Genomic DNA, 20051 nt, shown 5'->3' with positions numbered 1-20051 from the left:
AGAAAAAAGCTTTTTGGAAAATACCTGTTTTCTATTTGACATTTAATTTTATAAAGGGAAATAAGCACCAATAGTGCACCACTGACATTATTCTTGTGAAGCTATGTTCACAGTATATGAACTATCCTACTGTCTTTATTTCCTCTGGTCTGGTTTTACTACTGGCTTGAGTCAAGTCATGGTATGTGAAAGAAAATGAGATTGTCTCAGAGATACATTATGAATTCAATTCTTGGCTGCATCACAGCTCTTGTCGTTGGAAAGAGGTCAGTTACATTTCTAATGATCTCGCTGGGTATTGGAATTACTGAGACTCTACCATCTACTTTGAAGGAGTTGACCAAAGGCTTGCTGACCTCTTCAAACTCATTAATTGAACAGCATTTTGGGAAGAACTAAGCAGCCCGAACTCTTTGAATTTAAAAATAGAGCACCTTCAAGTCAAAGACAACATTTTCCAAAACATATCTCAAAAAATATTTTTCTGATTTTTGTGGAAAGGTCATAAAGAATCATGTCATCAACCCTCCACCACATTTTCATAAAAAGACAGAGATGGTGAAGGACCATGATTCAGCAGCTGATGAATATAAACTTTTTTTTTAAAAAGTAGTATGAATAACTTGCATATTTTAATAGCAGAGGAAGATAAAATTGTCACAGAAGTTAATGTGGTATTCAAAGCTGTCACTTACGCATTCTCAGATATAAAGGGCTCATTTTTATTTTATTTTTTTTTAAGGAGAAAAACGACTCTGCCTAATGGATTACAGAATTCTCTCCCACGTCCCACCCCCAATCCAGGTGGTACCTCATGCCCTTATCAGTTCTCATTGAGGAAGAATCCCAGTACAGCCAAAAGGAGACCTTGGATGAGCTCCTCCCTGAGTCCCTATTTATACATAAATATCCTTCAGAAATTACCCTCCAGGCAAAACATGTCTTTTTAAAATATATTGCTTTATCAACTTAACTTTCCCCAAACTAGCAACATTGCATAGGATTAATCATAAAATAAGCTGAAATTCTTACCAAAGGAAACACAAGTTATATTTCAAACACTTCTGACTACAAAAATGCATTTGTTTATGATTTAAGAGCTAAATTGTGGGCTCTGGCAACAATTTAGCTCTCAAATCATAAATAAATTTGTCTTATCTCAGGATACCAAAATTCTCAAACTATAATTTGAAATTCTTTTCTAGAATATCCCAAAGTAATCTGCATATTTTGATTGGGCACCTACATACAAAAACGTGCACATGCGTGCACACACACACACACACACACACACACACACACACACACACCTTAGACACCAAGATACATTTGCAAAATATTTAAGAACACATCTAATTTTAAAATAAATTTGGGTTTTGCTAGAGTGTAAATATCAAAAAGAATTTCTCTATCCCTTTTACTGTAACTTTCAGTAGGAAAAAATGATTCTACTTAAGAATATCAATATTTCAACCTATTTGAATGATTCCACTACTTAATAATTAGCAAGTAAAGCTGGTTTTATTATCTAAGTTTTTTAAAGACCAGCTAAGTTAAAGACCAACTAAGAAAAAGATTAAACATTTGTAACTTAATTTCCTTATGCTGGATTCTTTGCATTTATTTTATAATTGACTTAACATAATTTGATGATTATCTTGTGTATCTCAACAATCTAGGCAGTAGTAATAATCGTTTGCGAATCTGGAATTTCACTTTAGTTTCCTAAAGCATCCTCTCTTTATGTAATTGGTTAGGAAGGTTTGTTATTAAATGTATTTACCACCTTTGCGCAGTGGCTGTATTGTAGCCAATGAGGTTTATCCAAGGCGTGGTTACTGCTAATTCAATGTATTCATGAAAGTTCATCTTGCTGTCATGCCCTTGAGTTTGTGTCAGTAGAGGAGGACACAGTAACATCCCATTAATACAAGGTGACCCCCAGTGATCCTCACCTCTTGGTATTTATTATACAAACTTGTGCAGCATCTCTCCCATTGTACTAGGGCTGGTCTGTGTGTCCAATAGACTGTGTGTCCAATAGACTACATTAGAAGGGAAGGCATATTATTTCCACGATTAGGTTAGACAAGACTGTGGCTTCCATTTGGGGCCCTCTCTATCTCTCTTGGATCACTTGATCTGGGGGAAACTAGTTGCCATGTCTTGAAGACACTTAACAGCCTACCGATGGGCCCACATAGTGGGAACTGAGATCTCTGCGTATAGTCAGTAAAGAACCGAGGCCTTCCAATAAGTGAGTGAGTTTGGCAGCAGATAACCACTCTGCCAAGCCTTCAGATGATTGCAGCCCCAGCTGACAGCTTGACTGTACCTCAGGAAAGACCTTGAGCCAGTGGCACTCAGCGAAGCCATTCCCAGATTCCTGACCCATGGAAACTGTGAAATAAGAAGCATTTTGTTGCTGTTGTTTTAAGCTGATAAATTTGGGATTATTTGTTATGTAGCTGAAACATGGAACACCAGTGGCATGGTCTCTACAGAGTTTTTGGACTAGGCAGAAAGACTCTGGGCATTTTTTCTCCCTCTAGAAGTGTGGCTCTTAGCCTTTTAAAGGTCATGAAAACTTATAATTAATAAACACTACAGATCTTTTCCTTAGACAAATGCATGTATGCTCATGAACATAATATTTTTTGCAGTGACATCAGGGTTTTTACTTCATCTTGGAAGCCCTTCTATGATTACACTCTGGGAACAGAATGCCAACTGAAAAATTCCTGTCCTAGATGATCAGGTGAAAAGTAGTATCTTAAAGAGGTCAGTGCCCCAGTTGAATTACTAAAGCTGGAAATTTTGGCCACCAGAGAGCCTTTCACACCCCTACTCCTGCAGAGAGAAAAAGTCACAGCATTTTAAAGAAGGCTGCCAAAGATTTCATGAACTGAGTAGGCTATGACAATAGTTTGGCATTGAAGCTTTCTTAGATTTAAATCTGCTTCTACTTTAAAAAAAAGACAAACAACAGCCTCAAAAAAAGTGAATACAGCGTGTAGCCCGAGAGGCTTTAAACAATGACACTTGCCTCCCATCTTTAACCTGGAACCTAGGGCCTTTACTGTTCATCTCCTTAATCAGGACCTAGGGAAATACAATGTGTACAAGAAGTCATACTGACCCTTGCTCCCTGTAATGACATTTCTGCAGTCACGAGAATCCACAAAGAACAGCCACACAGGTGTTCTCCTCCCCCCACACAGGCATCAGTGATGTTACTTTCTGTCACCTAGCTCTTGAATATCTGACAATGTGTCACGACTTTGGGGCAGGGAAGCACAATGTTGTTTGTTTGTGCCTTATCCTGGGTCCTTAATAATTGCTTTTGAAGATAACGACTCATTCATCCATTATATGGCTTGCCAGAACCAGTAAGAGGGGAATGTGTTTATGTCAGTGTGTTTGTGTGAGACAGCCAGAGAAAGAGAGACAATAAATAATAAACTGGCCTTCAGTCAAGTCTCTTCCATGAAGGTCATCAGACAGGAACATGCTCCCTCCAGCCCACAGGAGGCACCCTTACACTACCATGTCTGGCACAGATTCTCTCATTGCTTCCTTCTTGTATGTGGCAAACACAACTAAAGGCCTATGTATGTCAGGCTGCACCACCAATAATACTGATCATAAGAAAAACCTAAGTAGTCCACACTTGTGCAGCACCTTCTAGAATTGTAATCGAACACCATCCAACTATGGCTACCTCCGTCTCCCGCTCTCCCACTCTTCTGATTCCAGAGTTCGGGGCCAGGTTATTCAATCACTAAAACTTGATTGTAATGTATCCAAGAAAGGCAGAGAGGGTCTAGAAGAGATAACTGACACCCGTATAAGTGAAAGAAGTACAGAGTGTTGCTTCCTCTGTAGCTTCGTATTAAAAGACCCAGCACCCACTGGAGGATCAGGTAAAGCAGCCTCAGCTTGAAATCTCTAAGGACAGCAGCTCTCCTCCATATACACGGAAGCCTAGGACTCTGCAGTAGTCTCCAGGAGCAAATCACCACACGAGGTCAGATGCCCCACCTGACGGAGGAAGGCCCAAAGCGTTGGTCATAATGAGTCCACACAAAATGGCTCACACGTCTACGTCTGCAGAGGGAAGAACCCACATTTTAGGAGGCTGCCAAATAATTTCTTAGCATAGAAAAGCTATGGCAATAGTTTGTCCCTTTTCATTTTCTTGCATTTAAAGCCAGCCACCTTTTTTTTTTTCCACCTTTTAATTTTGATTTAATTTAATCGCATTTTATTTTCACCACACTGGGTAAAGTGATTTTTTTTTAAAAAGTCCCAACCCCATTTTATTTGTTGCAATTTAAACAAAAGAAATTGTTCTATCATTTTTCCCTTGAACACTGTTCACAGAACTAATTTGGTCTGAAATTGAGGGGGGATATGAGTATTATTATTTAAGTTTGATATAATAAAACACCCATAGTTATGAATTCAGAAAGTTCTGTGTGTGTGTGATCAACAGATTCTTCTTTGTTTTCTTGTAATTCCTGTGCGAAGTGTTGGTATTAAGAAGACAACAATGTGGCATCTGATGGGTAACAGGTACATGAAGACATTTCTTCAAATCCCTGTAGTTGAGGTCGACTTAACTGACCAAAATTATACCTCTCTTCCCACACAGGTCATATCCTAGGAATGCACGCAAACCCCTGGCTACTTTTCCATCACTTCCCTGAACCAGGTCCTCTTCCAGAAACACCTCTAGTTTGCTGCAGTTCTATTTGTTCCCTGGCTCCAGCTTACTTGGTCCCTGCCAGCTCACTGTCTTGGGAAAGAGGCCGCCTTACTGCTGATGGAAGGACCGCACTAAAGAGGCAATTAAAACAACTACTCACATCGTGTGCAAATATTCTCTCCCTCACTCTCTGATACTCCTCTTCTCTCTCTTCAATTGATTTACTTCGTCTGTCATCTCTAAATGGATGCATTCTGTTTTGCTGAACAGAAAAAAGAAATCAGGAGGGTTATCCAAGTTGAGCTGTTAGAAATCTGCAGTTAAGCAACTGTCAGTTGAGAATAATGAATGTTCACTTCAACATATGGAGCATGAAAAGTCTCACCCTTCTGGTCCCTAAGGAAGCCGTGGTAAAGTACATGTGTGCCGTGTGCACTACAAGCAGCGCCATGTTTATTGCTTTTGGTTGCTTCCTTGATGTATGCAAATAGCACAGGTGTTTCTGGAATGAAAGACCTGGATGTGCCTTATGGGTTCGCCTAGTTTAGCTATGTGACAGTTCACCAGTGATGGACTCTCTCCTTTGCTAATCTGTGTGATTTTGACTCCTCAGAAGGAAGAAGAATGTTGGTTAAAAAAAAGAGGAAGTGGCAAGATCAAGGTGGCTAAGGGAAGAAATGGCTTTGGAAGCTTGGGGACTGGAGAAACAGAATAAGGGAGTGCAGAAAGTAATGGGTGGAAAGGAAGATGTGGACACTATTTCTCTGTATCCTAATTTTTTAATTCACTCAATGACTGATTCTGGGAATTGCATCTGGCATTAAAGTAGGAACTAAATTTAAAGTCTGTTGATTAGGGTCAACATCAAGAAATCTAAGGTAATAATTCAAAGAACCCAGCATGAGGACTGCTCATCTTTTTATCAGAACCACATCCTGCATCTCAACTACCCTCCCATTTTACTCTTGCTATTCCTTACCAAATGCCCTGCCCTAACCACGTTCATCCATTCATTCAACAAACACCCACTAAGGACACAACAAAGGCACGTGTTTCAGAATCAACGTGAGCCATAATATAGCTCGGTGGTTCTGTCGGTGGTGGTGGGAGGAAACGAGATACAAATGATGAACAGGTTAAAAAAAAAGTGCGTCAGAGATGCACGTACTGGCTTACAGTGACTCACTGAGAATAATTAAAATAATAACTTGAGTGAGATGCTTATTATTTTGCCCTTACGAATTCGAAAGCAAATTTCACAAAAGTCTATTTGACTGTCAGAGACACAAAGTGTGATTGTAATGGCCTTTATATGACTTTCTACTGTTCTTATTCTCATTTAAATTTTTTTTTTCTTTTGCCATTTACTTTGTTTTCTTCCTAATCGTCCAAGATCCCCCACCCTCAGCTGGAGAAGAGATTTAGTGAAGTATCTCTACCCTTATGCAGGCCATGAATCAGGCTACTCTAGAACAACATAATGGTTGACCGCAAGAGAAATACACATCAAGAGAAAGTTCTGCTACGGTTCATGCAAAACAAGCAGACGGTTTACACGGACAATAAAACATGGGAAGGAGAAGGGTCTGGAGACTAAAACATGGACTTGAGTCTTTTCTGTGAAGATTTATTTTAGGATAGTTGCAAAATCCACCTGTCCTCACCATAACAAGGTTTGTTCTTTACAGCTACACCAGTTGTTCATCGGTCCGTTTTGATAATCCAGCTCAATTTGTGCACAACTGAAGGACAAAGCTGTAGGGAGTGGAACGACTGCCATAGTTACACAGACATCTGGAAATGCGACTGACAAAGCTTTTCCCAACAGCTGCGAGCCTGTGGCACCCCAACCCCCCAACACATGCAGCAGGAACTGCGCCAAGCACCACCCATGCAGCCCAACACAGAGCCATTGCTAAAGCGGCCAGGACATGGAGTTCTTTGCTACCCGTTGAATGCCACAGGGGAAAGCAAGGCGGGCCAGGAGGGTGGAGAGAGGACAGCAGTATCAGAGGCAGCGAGGGGAGAATTGGGAGAGGGAGAAAGGGACAACAGAGGAACAACAAGAACATCAGTCAGCCCACCTTCAAAAACCATGTCAGCCACTCTCAAACTTGAGAACCAACCTGGTTGTCTTCTTTATCAATACTAGAGTTATCTCGCTTCAAGATAAACCGCTTCTGGGATTCTTCACCTTTTTCATCTTTTAAATGTTCACAAAACCTTTGCTCTGGTCTGCCAGCAAAGTAAAACATATCAATAAAATAGTTTCCCCACCCCCGTGAAAAGTTATTTCTTAGTGCTGTTTTTCCCCCACAGTGGCATTCAACTTAAAAAAGAAAAAAAGAAAAGAGAAGTTTACATGTGGTTTTGATACTAGAATTGCTGGCAATATATAGGTAGGTAATAACAAATCCCTTCACAGGGTTTGTTAGTATACCTTCGGTTGGTTTGAATTTGGAGTCTTGTTTGCTGCATACTATGCACCATAGCTGAGTTAAAAAAAATATTTTAAAGGCCTGTACATATATCATGTATAGATGTTTTCTATAGTTATTTGGACCTCAATCACTCTTGAATTTAATTAAGTCCCACCCATATTCTAGAACAATTAAGTCCCCACCCATATTCTAGAACAATTAAGTCCCCACCCATATTAGAATTTGGGAATAACACACTAATTCACCAACATCGGGAAACCAGGAGAACACCTCCCATCATATCCTCCCTTTCAAGGGCCTTCTTAATCTGTGGTGAGAGAGGATCATTTATAAATTATTTCTACCTTTCTCCAATGACAACTGCTCTGGAATCTGGCTCCAGGAGTTTCTGACATCTTTGACCATGCCTTGTAAATCAGATCAGTAATTGGAGAAACTGGAGATATTTCATTTAAACAACTTGATGACTGATTAGCATGGGGAAAATGCTTCAAGCAGTTACACATTATTGATCAGTCAATTGATTTTGTTAGTCCTCTTAATCATTTTGTGTTATTACAGGAAAGGGCTCCCCTTCCTTATTCATTTCCCACAATTGTCACTGCACTCCACAGAACTCAATGAATGACTTGGATTTGGGGTCATCCCCAGAGGATGTGCTAAAATATTTGTCTTCGGTTTAGAAGTAGTTGTCATTTATGACTCTCATTAAAGTATGTCTGTCATATCTGATGTATTACTTCTGAATCCCAGTGGGTTTTCTGTCCCTACTGGGTTCATTATGCATTCAGTCATTGGGAAGCCTCTTCAGTTTGTTGTTTGATAAGGGTGACCAGTAAGTAAGGGAATCTCATCATTTCCTTACAGATCCAAAATAAGCAAATAGCATTTTGAAAACAAAAAATTAAGTGTGTATTTCAAATCTCGGTGAGACTCACACATGCACATACATTATAATAATATTGGTGAACAGACAGTAACAAAACACTGGAATAATACCAGTTATAGCTTCTAAAAGGGTGTATATTTGCAGTGATATCATTATCCTATTCAATCCTTACAGTAAAACTTTGGTGTAAGAGGAGCAAATTATTTTTGCCTCTTTGACAGATAAAGAAGCCATCGCTCAGTGATCATTTTGGCTCTGAGTTTATAGATTTGTCCACTAAAGCCACAAACATCAATCCATTCATATCCCTGTAGAGGTGTGATTCGGTCTCCCTCTGCTTATACAAGATACAGTGGGCCAGAGGCCCTCAAACCTTACAATAAAGAACAAAAACCCTGTATCACAACATCTTGAAGATCAATGTGAACATTTCCCACCAAAAATAAAATGTAATAAAATGTAACAATCTGGAAGTGCAAAAATGACATTTTAAAATCAGAACACTAAGGGAGTACAGTCAACTTGTACTTTACAGTAAAAAGACCATTTACAGCATAGAAATTAAACATATTGTGGTGTAGCCCAGTCACAGTACACTTCAATTACTTATACTATAAAATCTTACAATACTAGCGTGAATAGTTGGAGGTCACTGTAAACGATAATTCTGGAATTACGCATATTTAAGCACCCCAATATTTTTAACCAGTACTTAGTTACAATGTTGTTTTATGTAGCAAGTAAAATTAAGATACTAACTTAAATACAAATGCTGATTGTACCAATGCTAATTAAGTCTCTCCTAATATCCCCAAGCTCTGTAGTCTAATAAACTCTAATAAATGAAATGATTTACTTGCTGCTCAATTTACAGGTATATTTCTTGTATTTATTGTTAATAGTTTGTAACTGATTTTTTAGAAGTAAAATGGTCTGGGAATGTGAACTTTTGGATTTGTGAACATAAGGTGAATTGACTTTAGATTAAATTCTTCCTTAAGAAGAAAACCATTTAGCATGAGATTTCAACATACTAACTGCAGCTGGAACATAACTTCTGTTTGGTAGGGACCTCATTTTTTATATAAGTGCCTACAGTAGTACATGACATAAAGGAGGCATTTGATTAAGAGAATAAGTGAATCAATGTACAGATGAATAAAAATTTAGTACAATTGTATATAAATCACTGTAATTAAGGGAATGTCAAAGGGTCACTGAATAAGATATGTAGTAACAAATTTTTAAATTATAAAACAGAACAATAAAGAGTTTGGTTAGTAGGAACATAAATTTAAATTTAGAACATTAAAAACATGTTCTTTAAAAATCAAATTTATGTTTTGCTTCATGTTGACTAAAAATACCCGTTATTTAATAAAAGTTTTTAAAATTTGAGGGTATCTTGGGAAGAGAATGGGAATAGGAATCTTAGCTTTCTAGTCTGAGAACTTCTCCGTTTAAAATGTCATCACAGCAATGAGGGAGTTATTTAAACATTACTTTTAAAATTGCATTTGCGTTTCTTCATAGTTTTGGTTTATTTGTTTTTTATAGCAGGACATATTTAGGAAAACTATATCGATCACATAAACAAAGAGTAGTCAGAGGAACTTTTTCTAATCAATAATGTCAGTATTATTTAGAGCAAGAATATTTCTTACTGATATAAATTATGCAAAGTGCTTTCTCCATAACTGCTTTTCTAGTATCTCATTTAAATCTTTTCAAACTCTAGACACTAATAGTCAAAAGTATTAATCCCTTCAAGATTTTCCAAAAAATATTTTGAGTGACTATAAAGTAACCATCTGAAGATTGTGTAAAAGGAATAAAACAAACCTGACAAGGTTTTTCCAGGTTGATTTTATAGAGAATTATCTATGACTGTAGAGCGAAAGAGCAATTTGCAGCTGAAGCTCATGAAAACTATAGCATACAGCTGAAGTATCACATAGGATTAAACTAAACATTACCAGTAACGCACCATTACATTATGGCTTTTAAAAATCCTTTGTATCACTAATTTCACATCATAGCAATGGTATCTCTTAGCCATACATTGAATAGAACTAAAGTAATACATTATGGACGCTTTTGAAAAATGGAATGGATTACTTTTAATGTATGAATATAAGGATGAAACTCTAAAGAAAAACTGCTCGAAACTACAAAACATCATGGTATCTATTAAATTAATGATACCTGGGGTTTACTACATATCTTATGGCCATACATCACATGTGCCTAAACTTCTTTTTTCTGGTGGATTTTAGCTCAGGAGTTATCATTGCTAGCTTTCTCTAGATCATCATCAAAAAGCAGAGAAAATGAATTTCACATGTCTTTTTAATGACAAAATGTTTCCTCTTCTAAGGTAAAAAAAAAAAAAAAAGAAAAACGCTTTCCCGCAATTTGTAGCAGGTATCTATTGTAAAACTCATTGTTCACGTGTGAACAGTGCTGGCATCCCCAATGCAATCTTTCAAAAATTAAAATTAACTCCTCATTGTTCCTTATTAGGCATAGTTCATGAATTGAAAGGCAGTGTGGTTGAATGCAATGCTGTATAAGACAATCAAACTCTTCTGGTCAATCAATTCCAATATTAGTTAGACTTTTTTTCTCTTGAAGTTTAAAATAGATGAGCACTCCTTATAATTAGTTTTTAAAATCTTTGGACATGAAAGTATTTTCCATGATTTATTTGCACTGCCAGTTGGAGACTTATTACTTTTCTTCCAAATGGTTTCAGCTTAATCCCTCCCAGTCCCTTTCTCTTGCACAGATATAAATGAAGAATTCAATTCTACTAAATATGGAGGGGTACAAAATCTTTGAATTTCATACTGGATAACTGAAAGATGGTCATCAATATGTATAAACATCTTAACCAATAAAGGTTGCTGTGCACAACAGAATAAAATATTTTGGGGGTATAAGACACCTACGAAAAATATTTTAGTAGGCAAACATATTAGAGGACTCTAAGTAGAACTGCTGTTCCCTTAATTCTTTAAAATTTTCAATGAAAATATTTATAAATGATGTTTTTTCTTTAAAAAAAGTCCAAACATTTTTCTTCTTGAAGTATTTCACAATTCCCACTATCATTTCGTCATTTTATATCATTTTAGTCTCTTTTAAGTAAGACTTACTTAAAGAGACTGACTTAAGACTTACTTAAGAGACTAAAATGGTATAAATCCAATATAGGCAGTGCTACCAAGCTTCCTTTATTAGCATCTTTCAAACTTATGTTCTCAATTCTCTACATCTTTGAAAAATTCATTTTATTCTTCTCTATTTTGATTGTGTACTGTATATGTAAACAGACATGCAAAATAACATAGGAAACAGCTGCTCCTCCTTTAAAATAAGGTTATTCATGAAAAACAACAAAATCGTAAGAAGAAGACTCAAAGACAACAAGGGTCTGTGAAACATCCCTTAAATCGGTACCACTGCTCTGGCAAACTGGCTGTGGGCATAAAGAGCCTTCAAAATATCAATCCACCTTGACAAAGTGATTCTATTTCTTAAAATGAAACCATAGCAAATAGCAAGAGTTCCATTGATTAAGACAGCAAAACAGTGAAAAGCCATAGTGGACTGGTTAACTTAAAATATCTCCATATGTAACATGTAGCTTTGTAAAATGATACCCAATACTATTTACTAACATAGAAAAACAAGTTATAAAAGAATAGATATACTTTTGTGATTATTATAATAAAGATGTATTTTATAACCACAAAATAACAAAAGCTATTAGTTTAGAAAGATAGGAAACAAATTCAACGACTTAAAAATGGTTTGTATCTAAATCATTGGATTATGTACAATTAAAATATTCTTTTATTCTGAATATGTTCTAAATCTTATTTCACGGTCTATATTATTTTATAATCAGCTAAAATGAACATTTAGCCATTTTATTTGTCAAACTAATTCTTAATCTTTCTGCTGCACTGCTACTTTTAAAAATACCAGGATTAATTGTGCTTCCTACTTCTGATCTTGGCTTATCATATTAAGACCTTTCAATATATGTAAACAAACAAGCCCAAAAGAAAAATCATCTTCTTTATTGCTATGTTCTTCTTGATCTACATGCATAGAAACATGCATTTACTAATGATAAGATAATGATCATAATAAGTGGTAGTGTGCAATCAATCTCAACCTTTTTTCTTCCTCTCTAACAGGGAAATCCAAAATAGAATGATCTAGAAAAAGATAAGAGGGATAAAGATAAAAGGAGAAAACATGTAATTTGAAAAACAAAAAGAAGTCACATGCAATTGGGATCTGGAATATTACGTTTGTTTGTGAGTTTGGCTATTTCTGAACGGCATTGAGCATGTACTGGCAGCACCACCAAAGAATCATACACACCAGATCGATCTATTTAGCTTAACAAAACAGGCGTATTTTTGCAAGTTTGCCTATAAATTGAGAATTTCCACAAATGAAAAATAAGAAAAGAGGGCTAGTACAGATTCTTTCCTTTCTTTGAGTTCTCCATTCTTTCATTTCAATGTTATATGAACATTAAAAGGCCATGCCATTAATATATCCAAATACTCAAAGCTTGGCTCCCCCCAAAACACAATGAATTTTAGCATATAACCCAATGACTTTACATAAAATGGATGGAAACTAGCACACTAAATTTAACATAGCAATAGTTTAATAATTAAACTAAGTTTTAAACAATTGACACACAAATGATGATAAGCAAGCCTAACAAAAGTTTGTCTTTGCAAAACACATTATTGTGTCTTTTCAGCTCTGCAGCTTACTAATTGTGTGACTTCTCACAAGTTATTTAACATCCCTATGAAAAAAGTGTTTGTTTTGTTGTAGCAAATGGAAAGTAATAATACTTACCTTAAGTGCTTGGGAGGATTAAATGAGATACAGATAATGCAAGCAGTGTGGAGTCCAATGCCAAACACTAATGAAGTACTCAGTGAACGTTGTAAACTATTATTACCATTTTCACATTTTATTGAGTAGCCCAAATCTAAGAGTGCACCAACGAATTTTGAACTAACATTTACATTAGTGCTAACCTTAATTAGAATAGATCCAATCTGTACTATAATATTCAAATCATGGTTTGATTCATCAGTTCCAAATAAGCAAGTAACAATTTTCTTTAACGTTTTCTTTGGAAACTACTGAATGTGATTGTTGGTTCTTGGCACCGAAGGCTTTTTACTTACGTATTATAATGGCGTGCATAAAACTATTCCATTTTAGTTTATATGAAAATAAAGTACTTTACTTTCTGAGAAGGTCCAGAGTGATCACTGCACTTTAATTGATATAGAGGTCTGAGATAATTTTTGTATGTGTAAAGAAATGCTATTTTTTTCATATTCCTGGTATAAAGGCCAGATAGTGGGAAGTAGGGGTTAGGAAGTGTGATATCTAGAAAGGCTGAGAGGTTGGAAAGAGTCTGGTCGTGGGATAAAATACTTGTATATTAGGTAGGAATCTAATTCTCTTGGTAGATTCCAATTTATTGTTTGAAGATTTTGTGTCAATAGTTACAGTCTAACATTTAAGTATACAATTTAGTAGAAACCAAACACCTTCAACCAATAAACTACCAGTTCTTTTATTACTCCTTGCCGCAATTATCCCTTCTTTAAAAAGCCATGGTAATATTCTAATGGCCTCTTCATATCAGAAATCTTAAGAGTAACAAGACACAAGAAGATCCACTATTCATTATATACAACCAGGCTCTCACCTTCAAGTATGTCATAAAACTTTTCTCAAGGTACAAGTACTAAAATGACTGCCAACTCTGAGGATGGATCTAGAAGCAACAAAGAAAGCCCTCGGGATGGGAGCCTAAGTCTGCTACTACCAGCAAGCATAGTTGCAGATGGAAGGAACCAAGACACAGTCATCTTGCTTCCTCAATAATTGTTGTATATTTAGGACAATACTATATATAGTATGTGTAGGTATAGTGAAGCTTTCTCCCAACTGTCCCAAACTGTATAACAAAGATAATGAAATGTATTTACACACTTACACACATCCTTGTACTTACATATTATGCACTTACACTTACACACACACATACACCACAGAGCCCTGACTACACCACAGAGTTTTGGCTCTTCAAATAAACTATGAACAGAAGATGCACATGTTCTATACTCTATATTTCTTTTGTTGAAAGCATGATACTGAACAACTGAGAAATATATTTTTGCTTGATAGTTTAAGAACATGGGTTTTATCTCACTTTTAAGTATGCCAGGATAATTTTCAACCCAGAGTGTTCTGTGGTTCTGGAGTTTTGTTGGTGTCATCCTTCTTAGCACAAACATTGTTGAATTGGGTTCTCTGTTCAATTTTGAAAATACATGCAAATTAGGATGTTGTAAGGAAATCAGTGGATACTGGTGAAAAAATAGTGTTTCAGTTTCTTCTCGCTTTTATCATTTCAGAGTATTGGTACTATTAACATTAGTTCTTGTTTCTCAAACTTTAGAAGAGTAACGGCTGAGTGGCAGGAGGACTGGATTTCAGTCTTGGTCTTCCATGCACTGAGTAGGTAAGATTAAGACATGAATCTCAGTTTTCGTTCCTGTAAAATGGTCGAGTTTTATCTATCTAGAATGTTGTGAGCTAAATACATAAGTCAATAAATAATCTAAAAGTCTCATTACTCCATGAAAATGTTTTTAAAAGAAAATAATATATTAAGAATACTAATGTTACAGAAGGTACATGCATATTTCATTTCCAAAATTAAGTGGTACATTATACGTTCGACACTTAAAAGCTCATGAATAATTTCAAGTGGGGAAAGGAATACAACAAACTTATTCTTTCCTCACAAAACATATTTCTATGATTTACCTATCTCCTCAATAATTTACCTATAATTTACCTATCTCCTCAATAATAATATGAGAAAATATAATATTTGAGAGAAGTGATACGGCATTTGACCAATGTTAACAAAAAAAGTTTTACTTTGAGCCTGATATTGATTAAAGGACCAGGTTGTCTGTTCAGTACACAAAATTTGATGGTTTTCCTAAGTGCAATGCAATTCTTAGGCTTCTGATCTTAGACATCAAGTCAGACGGTTTTCGAGGCTATTTGTATAAAAAAATGTGGAGTAAATTTGCCATGTTTAAAAATGATAGGATGCTAACCAACCACTCGTGGATTTCCAAGAGGCACTTGGGCTTCTTCAGAGGATTGTTAAACAAGCATCCACCTCAGCATGCCACTCACTCATGGTACTACTCACACTCCCAGCCAAAGGAAAAGACAGAGAACAAATGTGGGAGTAAATCATGGAAATTTTAGTTCGTTTTGTTGTGGTAGAACTGCAATTAATCACCTGCAGGGAGTGGAATGCCTAAGGGTCAAAAACCAGTGATTCTCATTTTAAACCTTTGCCTCTTCAGGAAACTCAGCAGGACAGAAGTCTTTGACTCTGATATACTGACTGCACGCCCCTTTGGGTCTGCCCACTGAGACAGTGGAGGGTCCCACAATCCTGCCTTAGTGCAGTCATTGCGCATCACATCAAAAACTCAGTAAACCCAACTGGGCTTCAACTGTTTCACTTAGAGAGAAGCCTAGCTTAGTACTAAAGCACATTTTCATGGTGCCTGTGATTTACCAAATACCAGCTTTGTTAATCATGCTTCCTGGAACAAACAAACAAGCAAAGCACTGGAGTCATTAACACCACTCATCATTCCAGGCAAATACCCAAGTCCACACTTCTCAGGAATCAAGGCATTGTGTTCCTGAGCACTGGACTTACAAGGTGTCTCCCCAAACCTTTGTCTTTAGGCCACTATTCTTGCAGGGTTTCTGCGGCCTGTAACCATTCTTCAGTGAATTTGCTCTTTCCTTTCTTTACTCTGTACCTTTAGAGTAGGGGATTTGAGGCAATGATAGTGGGTGGATGTGAAAGACAAAAGAAAAAAATATTCAAGAGATGACAACCTTTTAACATGAAAATTATCTGGGACTAGTTAAACAGTTACTCTGACATATGCCAAGACATTCAGGCACACATGGGTTTTTGCCTGTGACTGATCTTGGCCCCTTGGAAAACACTTGTGCAAGTAGACACTTTATAGTCTCCAAACAATATACCCCAACCCTATATCCTTGCTCTAGAATGAAGAAAAAGAGAAGGAGGTGGGAAAAAAATGTAATAAAAGAACAATGAGCTAAACTCACAGAAAAATAAGGAACAGAGATCAGAAAGAGAGACAAAGAGAAGAGCAAAACTTCTTATATAAAAACCGACACTTATATTTGTAGCATTTAAATGGCACAGACTTGAATACCTCTACCCCAGATTTCCAAGATGCTCATTTGGTGTCACCACCTAATATGACAGCTACCAAAGAATTCCAACAGAAAACATTCTAGAAAATCAACCATATTTCTAACAATATATGGAGGAAAGAGAGCTGGAACTAAAGGTTGAAAAACATAGCTCAAAAACTTCATTATTTCAAGAACAACCACAAAGAAAAAGCAGCAAATTCTAATCAGCGGTGTCCCTAGTCATGAAGATTGGATTTGTGGACCAATAGGTGTGCTGAGAGGCTTTGGGTCATGTTCATTCACTTGTTCGTACCCTGGCTAGCTCCTGGAACCAACAAGCTTGCAGTGTTGCAGGGGGAAAGTGACTTGCCTGTGCTAACTCTCTAAAATGCATCAGTTTGCTGTGATGAAGGCACCTTCTCTGAATACCTCCCACATAAACATGACAGTTACTTCTTACTTTCTCTGGACTATTATATCCTTACCCCACCTCATGCTCTTGTGGCTATGGCACAACACCTTGGATTTGGACAATTGGGTTACTTATAGCAATAATTTTGGAATGACACAATGAATAGGTTCTTCTATTCTTCATCTTCTACACTGACATTATTGACAAATGTAGCTTTTTCATTTCAAGAAAGAAAAAAGACTGAAATGGAATAAAGCCAGGTTCAAATTGAATGGATATCACCCTCTCCCAAATATCACATCTTGTAACGGCACTAAACACAGAAAATCAAGCAAGAACTATCAAAGTGTAGGGAATATCTGTTATTCACTGATACCCCTGAGTTAATCTGCAAACATATCTTTTTGTCAATTATTGTTCCTCATCAGACAACAAAAGACTTAATCAAGTTGAAATTCCCTCCCAATCCAAAGAGTCTTCTTGAGGATTTTGCTCAAGATGTTCTGGATGTTTTTGCTTTAAAGAGAATTAGATTGAGAAAAATTTTCTTGGCATTTGACACACTGGTTTCGATCCCAGCCATGCTAATCATTGCTTCTCTGAAAATCCAAAATTGAACCTAAATTTCTGCATCATTTTCTTCTTCTGTAAAATGAGGCTCTAAGTACTTAGGTTGTAAGTATGCTTTTAGGAGGAAATGAAGTAACATACATGAAATAAGAGGGAAAGTATTCCATGCAATGAATAAACAATAGATAATGTTATATGTAAGAGAGTATATCACGTAACTAACTGAAAAGTCTGTCCACAGAGTTTTTCCATCGTGAAAGTACAAATATATTGTAACTGAGGATATTAGAGAAAATACTGGAGGTGAGTGCAGTACAAATACACGTGTATATACAGAGGGTGCCAAACAATGTATACACATTCTAAGAAAGGAAAAAACTGTATTAAAATTGTAATAATACATACTGATAACAAAAAAATGAACACAAGTCATGTTTAACTTCTGCAGTTACAAGAGGTGCTCAAAGTGGTTACCATCAGTGTAATTTTAATCCAGTTTTTTCCTTTCTTAAAATGTGTATACATTTTTTTTGGGAGGGGACCCTCTGTATAATCCTCCTAGTGTGTCGTCATGATTTAAATATTTTGAACTTCATGTGAAACTATTTTCTCTCCATGCAAAACTTAATATTCTCAAGTCACAACCTACAATTACTTGAACTGCCTACACTCTAGAAATACAGGGATTGTGGGAAATAAATCCCGGTCAATATGTAGCTGATAGGCTTCCATGTCAGAAGATCACTTTATATGCCAATGCAGTGTCATTGAGAAAGAAAAATTAAAAATTACATGAACAAGTGCTTTCTCTCCCTCATCCCTTTATTTTATTCTTGTAACCCTCCACCCATATTTTTCTGCATCCTCCATCTACATTGTTCTGCATTTCTCCCAGGCTATAATGACATTTAAAATATACATTTTTATGTATTTGATTGGAGTAGCATTCATTAAACTCTATACATTGAAAAGGTATTCCCAAAACACAAGAACCACGAGGAGCCATCTCAGGAATTTCCATCTCAGCCTCCCTCCTTTATATATATGGACATTTCCATGCAAAACAATATCTAAATTAATATGGTCCCAACAACCATCATGTTTCAATGGCACTGCTAGCACAACTCTTGAAATTTGCAGGGAACCAAAGAAAACCAAGACTCCTAGGACTTAAATAGAATGTTCTGAAGAGAATATTCCATTTTGAGCTTCAACTCCAAAAGAACATGGCAACAGACCTTTAATATCAAATATAAAACAACACTTCTCCTTTTCTAAAACTGCCAACAGTGATCCAGGTCCTATAAATGTGACTTGTTACTATTTGAAAAAGGATAATTAAAAAAAAAATAAAAAAAAAAATGAAAAAGGATAATTAATTTATCCTTTTCTTTTGTCCTAAAAGATAACAGCCCTCACACCCTACCCAGCAAGAGCTACTCCAATAGAGGGTGGTCAGAAAGGTGGTTGAAATGAACAGTTAGGACTTGACAGCTATCAATTGAACATTAATAATCTCTACTCTTCAGAAAATACCTGGAACATCCATGACACACAGTTATTTGTCTTTTGGTTTAGGCATGGTTTGACTCACAGCGTGGGGGCTAAACAGTGGTGTGCAAGAGCAGAAACAAAGCAGAGACTAAGCCAGCCCAGGCATTCCATTGTAGCCACCTCACCTGAGGGTGTTCTTTGCACAAGCTCTTTTTGCTCTTCCTGAAGACATAAACATGTGGGGTCTATTTGAAATTGGCCATAACATTTTTGAAAAGCTGCTGCTCCCCTGGAAGTGAAGTGAAGAAATCTAATAATATGATAACATGATGCCTGCACTAGCCAAGCTCAGTCGCAGAAATTAGAAGGATTAAAAGTTTGAAGGGACCAATTGTATTCTCTAGTGGTACCTGGAAACTTGCAACTGTCACAACGATTTAGAGAAGAGCTGACTAACAGGACTTTCTGAAATAATGGGATTGTTCTACATATGATCTGTCTAATATGAGCATTTGAAATGTGGCTAGCCTAACTGAGGAATTCAAGTTTACATTTTATTTGCATTTAATTAATTTAAATTGAAATGGAAACAACCATATGCAACTGGTGGCTACTGTATCGGAAAGAACACATGCAGAGTGGTCACTCAACATTTACCAAGGATCTTCACACAATGCTCAATTTTCTCAAAAACTATTCTATGAGAAAACAGGTCTCAAACACTGGTACCACTATTCATGACTATGTGACTATAAAATTAGTGTGCACCAAAATTAAAGCACTGTCTCTACTAATTGAACCTGTGTCAAACAATCTACTCGATTTACGGGCTTTTCTACTTGTTAGGGCCTTATACAGAAAGAGGAGAAAAAGAGGGTAAAAAGAAATAGTCAGTTGCTTGCCTATTTTATAATCAGTGTGCTCCGGCATTGTGGAATCTTGAAGTCATGGAAAAACTCGAATGGAGAATTAGTAACAACAATAGCAATAACTAGGAATATTTGATGGAAAGCGAAGATGTAAAGGATTAAAGGACCGTGACTTTTCATTCCTACTACTGTTTAAAGAGGAGGGACATGTGCCAACCATCAGGTAAAGCTGATAAATTTTAAAATGTATTTGCCAGCACAATAGAATACATCCACAAGACCCAATAATTCTGAAGCTTCGAGGGCTCTTAAACATTATGCACTTCAAACCCTC

The 20051-nt window shown here is 36.5% G+C and overlaps 1 protein-coding gene across 10 annotated transcripts in view; it reads right to left on the bottom strand.

The window, feature by feature from the left end:
* ARPP21 (cAMP regulated phosphoprotein 21) overlaps positions 1–20051 on the bottom strand; it is a 160575-nt gene that overhangs the window by 76716 nt on the left and 63808 nt on the right. For 4 of the 10 annotated variants that reach the window (XM_081073334.1, XM_081073338.1, XM_081073337.1 and 1 more), the window contains exons 10-11: positions 6835–6943; positions 4869–4970 (exon numbers count right to left, since the gene is read on the bottom strand). The exons of 1 other annotated variant lie outside the window; for it this stretch is intronic. In XM_081073334.1, the coding sequence (XP_080929460.1) occupies positions 4869–4970; positions 6835–6943 (211 nt within the window). Of the gene's footprint in view, positions 1–4868; positions 4971–6372; positions 6459–6834; positions 6944–20051 lie in introns of those variants that run through there. 5 more of the 10 variants (XM_081073339.1, XM_081073341.1, XM_081073342.1 and 2 more) reach the window with 2 other exon arrangements.

The sequence above is a fragment of the Rhinolophus hipposideros genome (genome assembly GCF_964194185.1).
Source record: "Rhinolophus hipposideros genome assembly, chromosome: 14".
Lineage (NCBI taxonomy): Eukaryota > Metazoa > Chordata > Mammalia > Chiroptera > Rhinolophidae > Rhinolophus > Rhinolophus hipposideros.
This window is presented reverse-complemented; position numbering and strand designations above follow the sequence as displayed.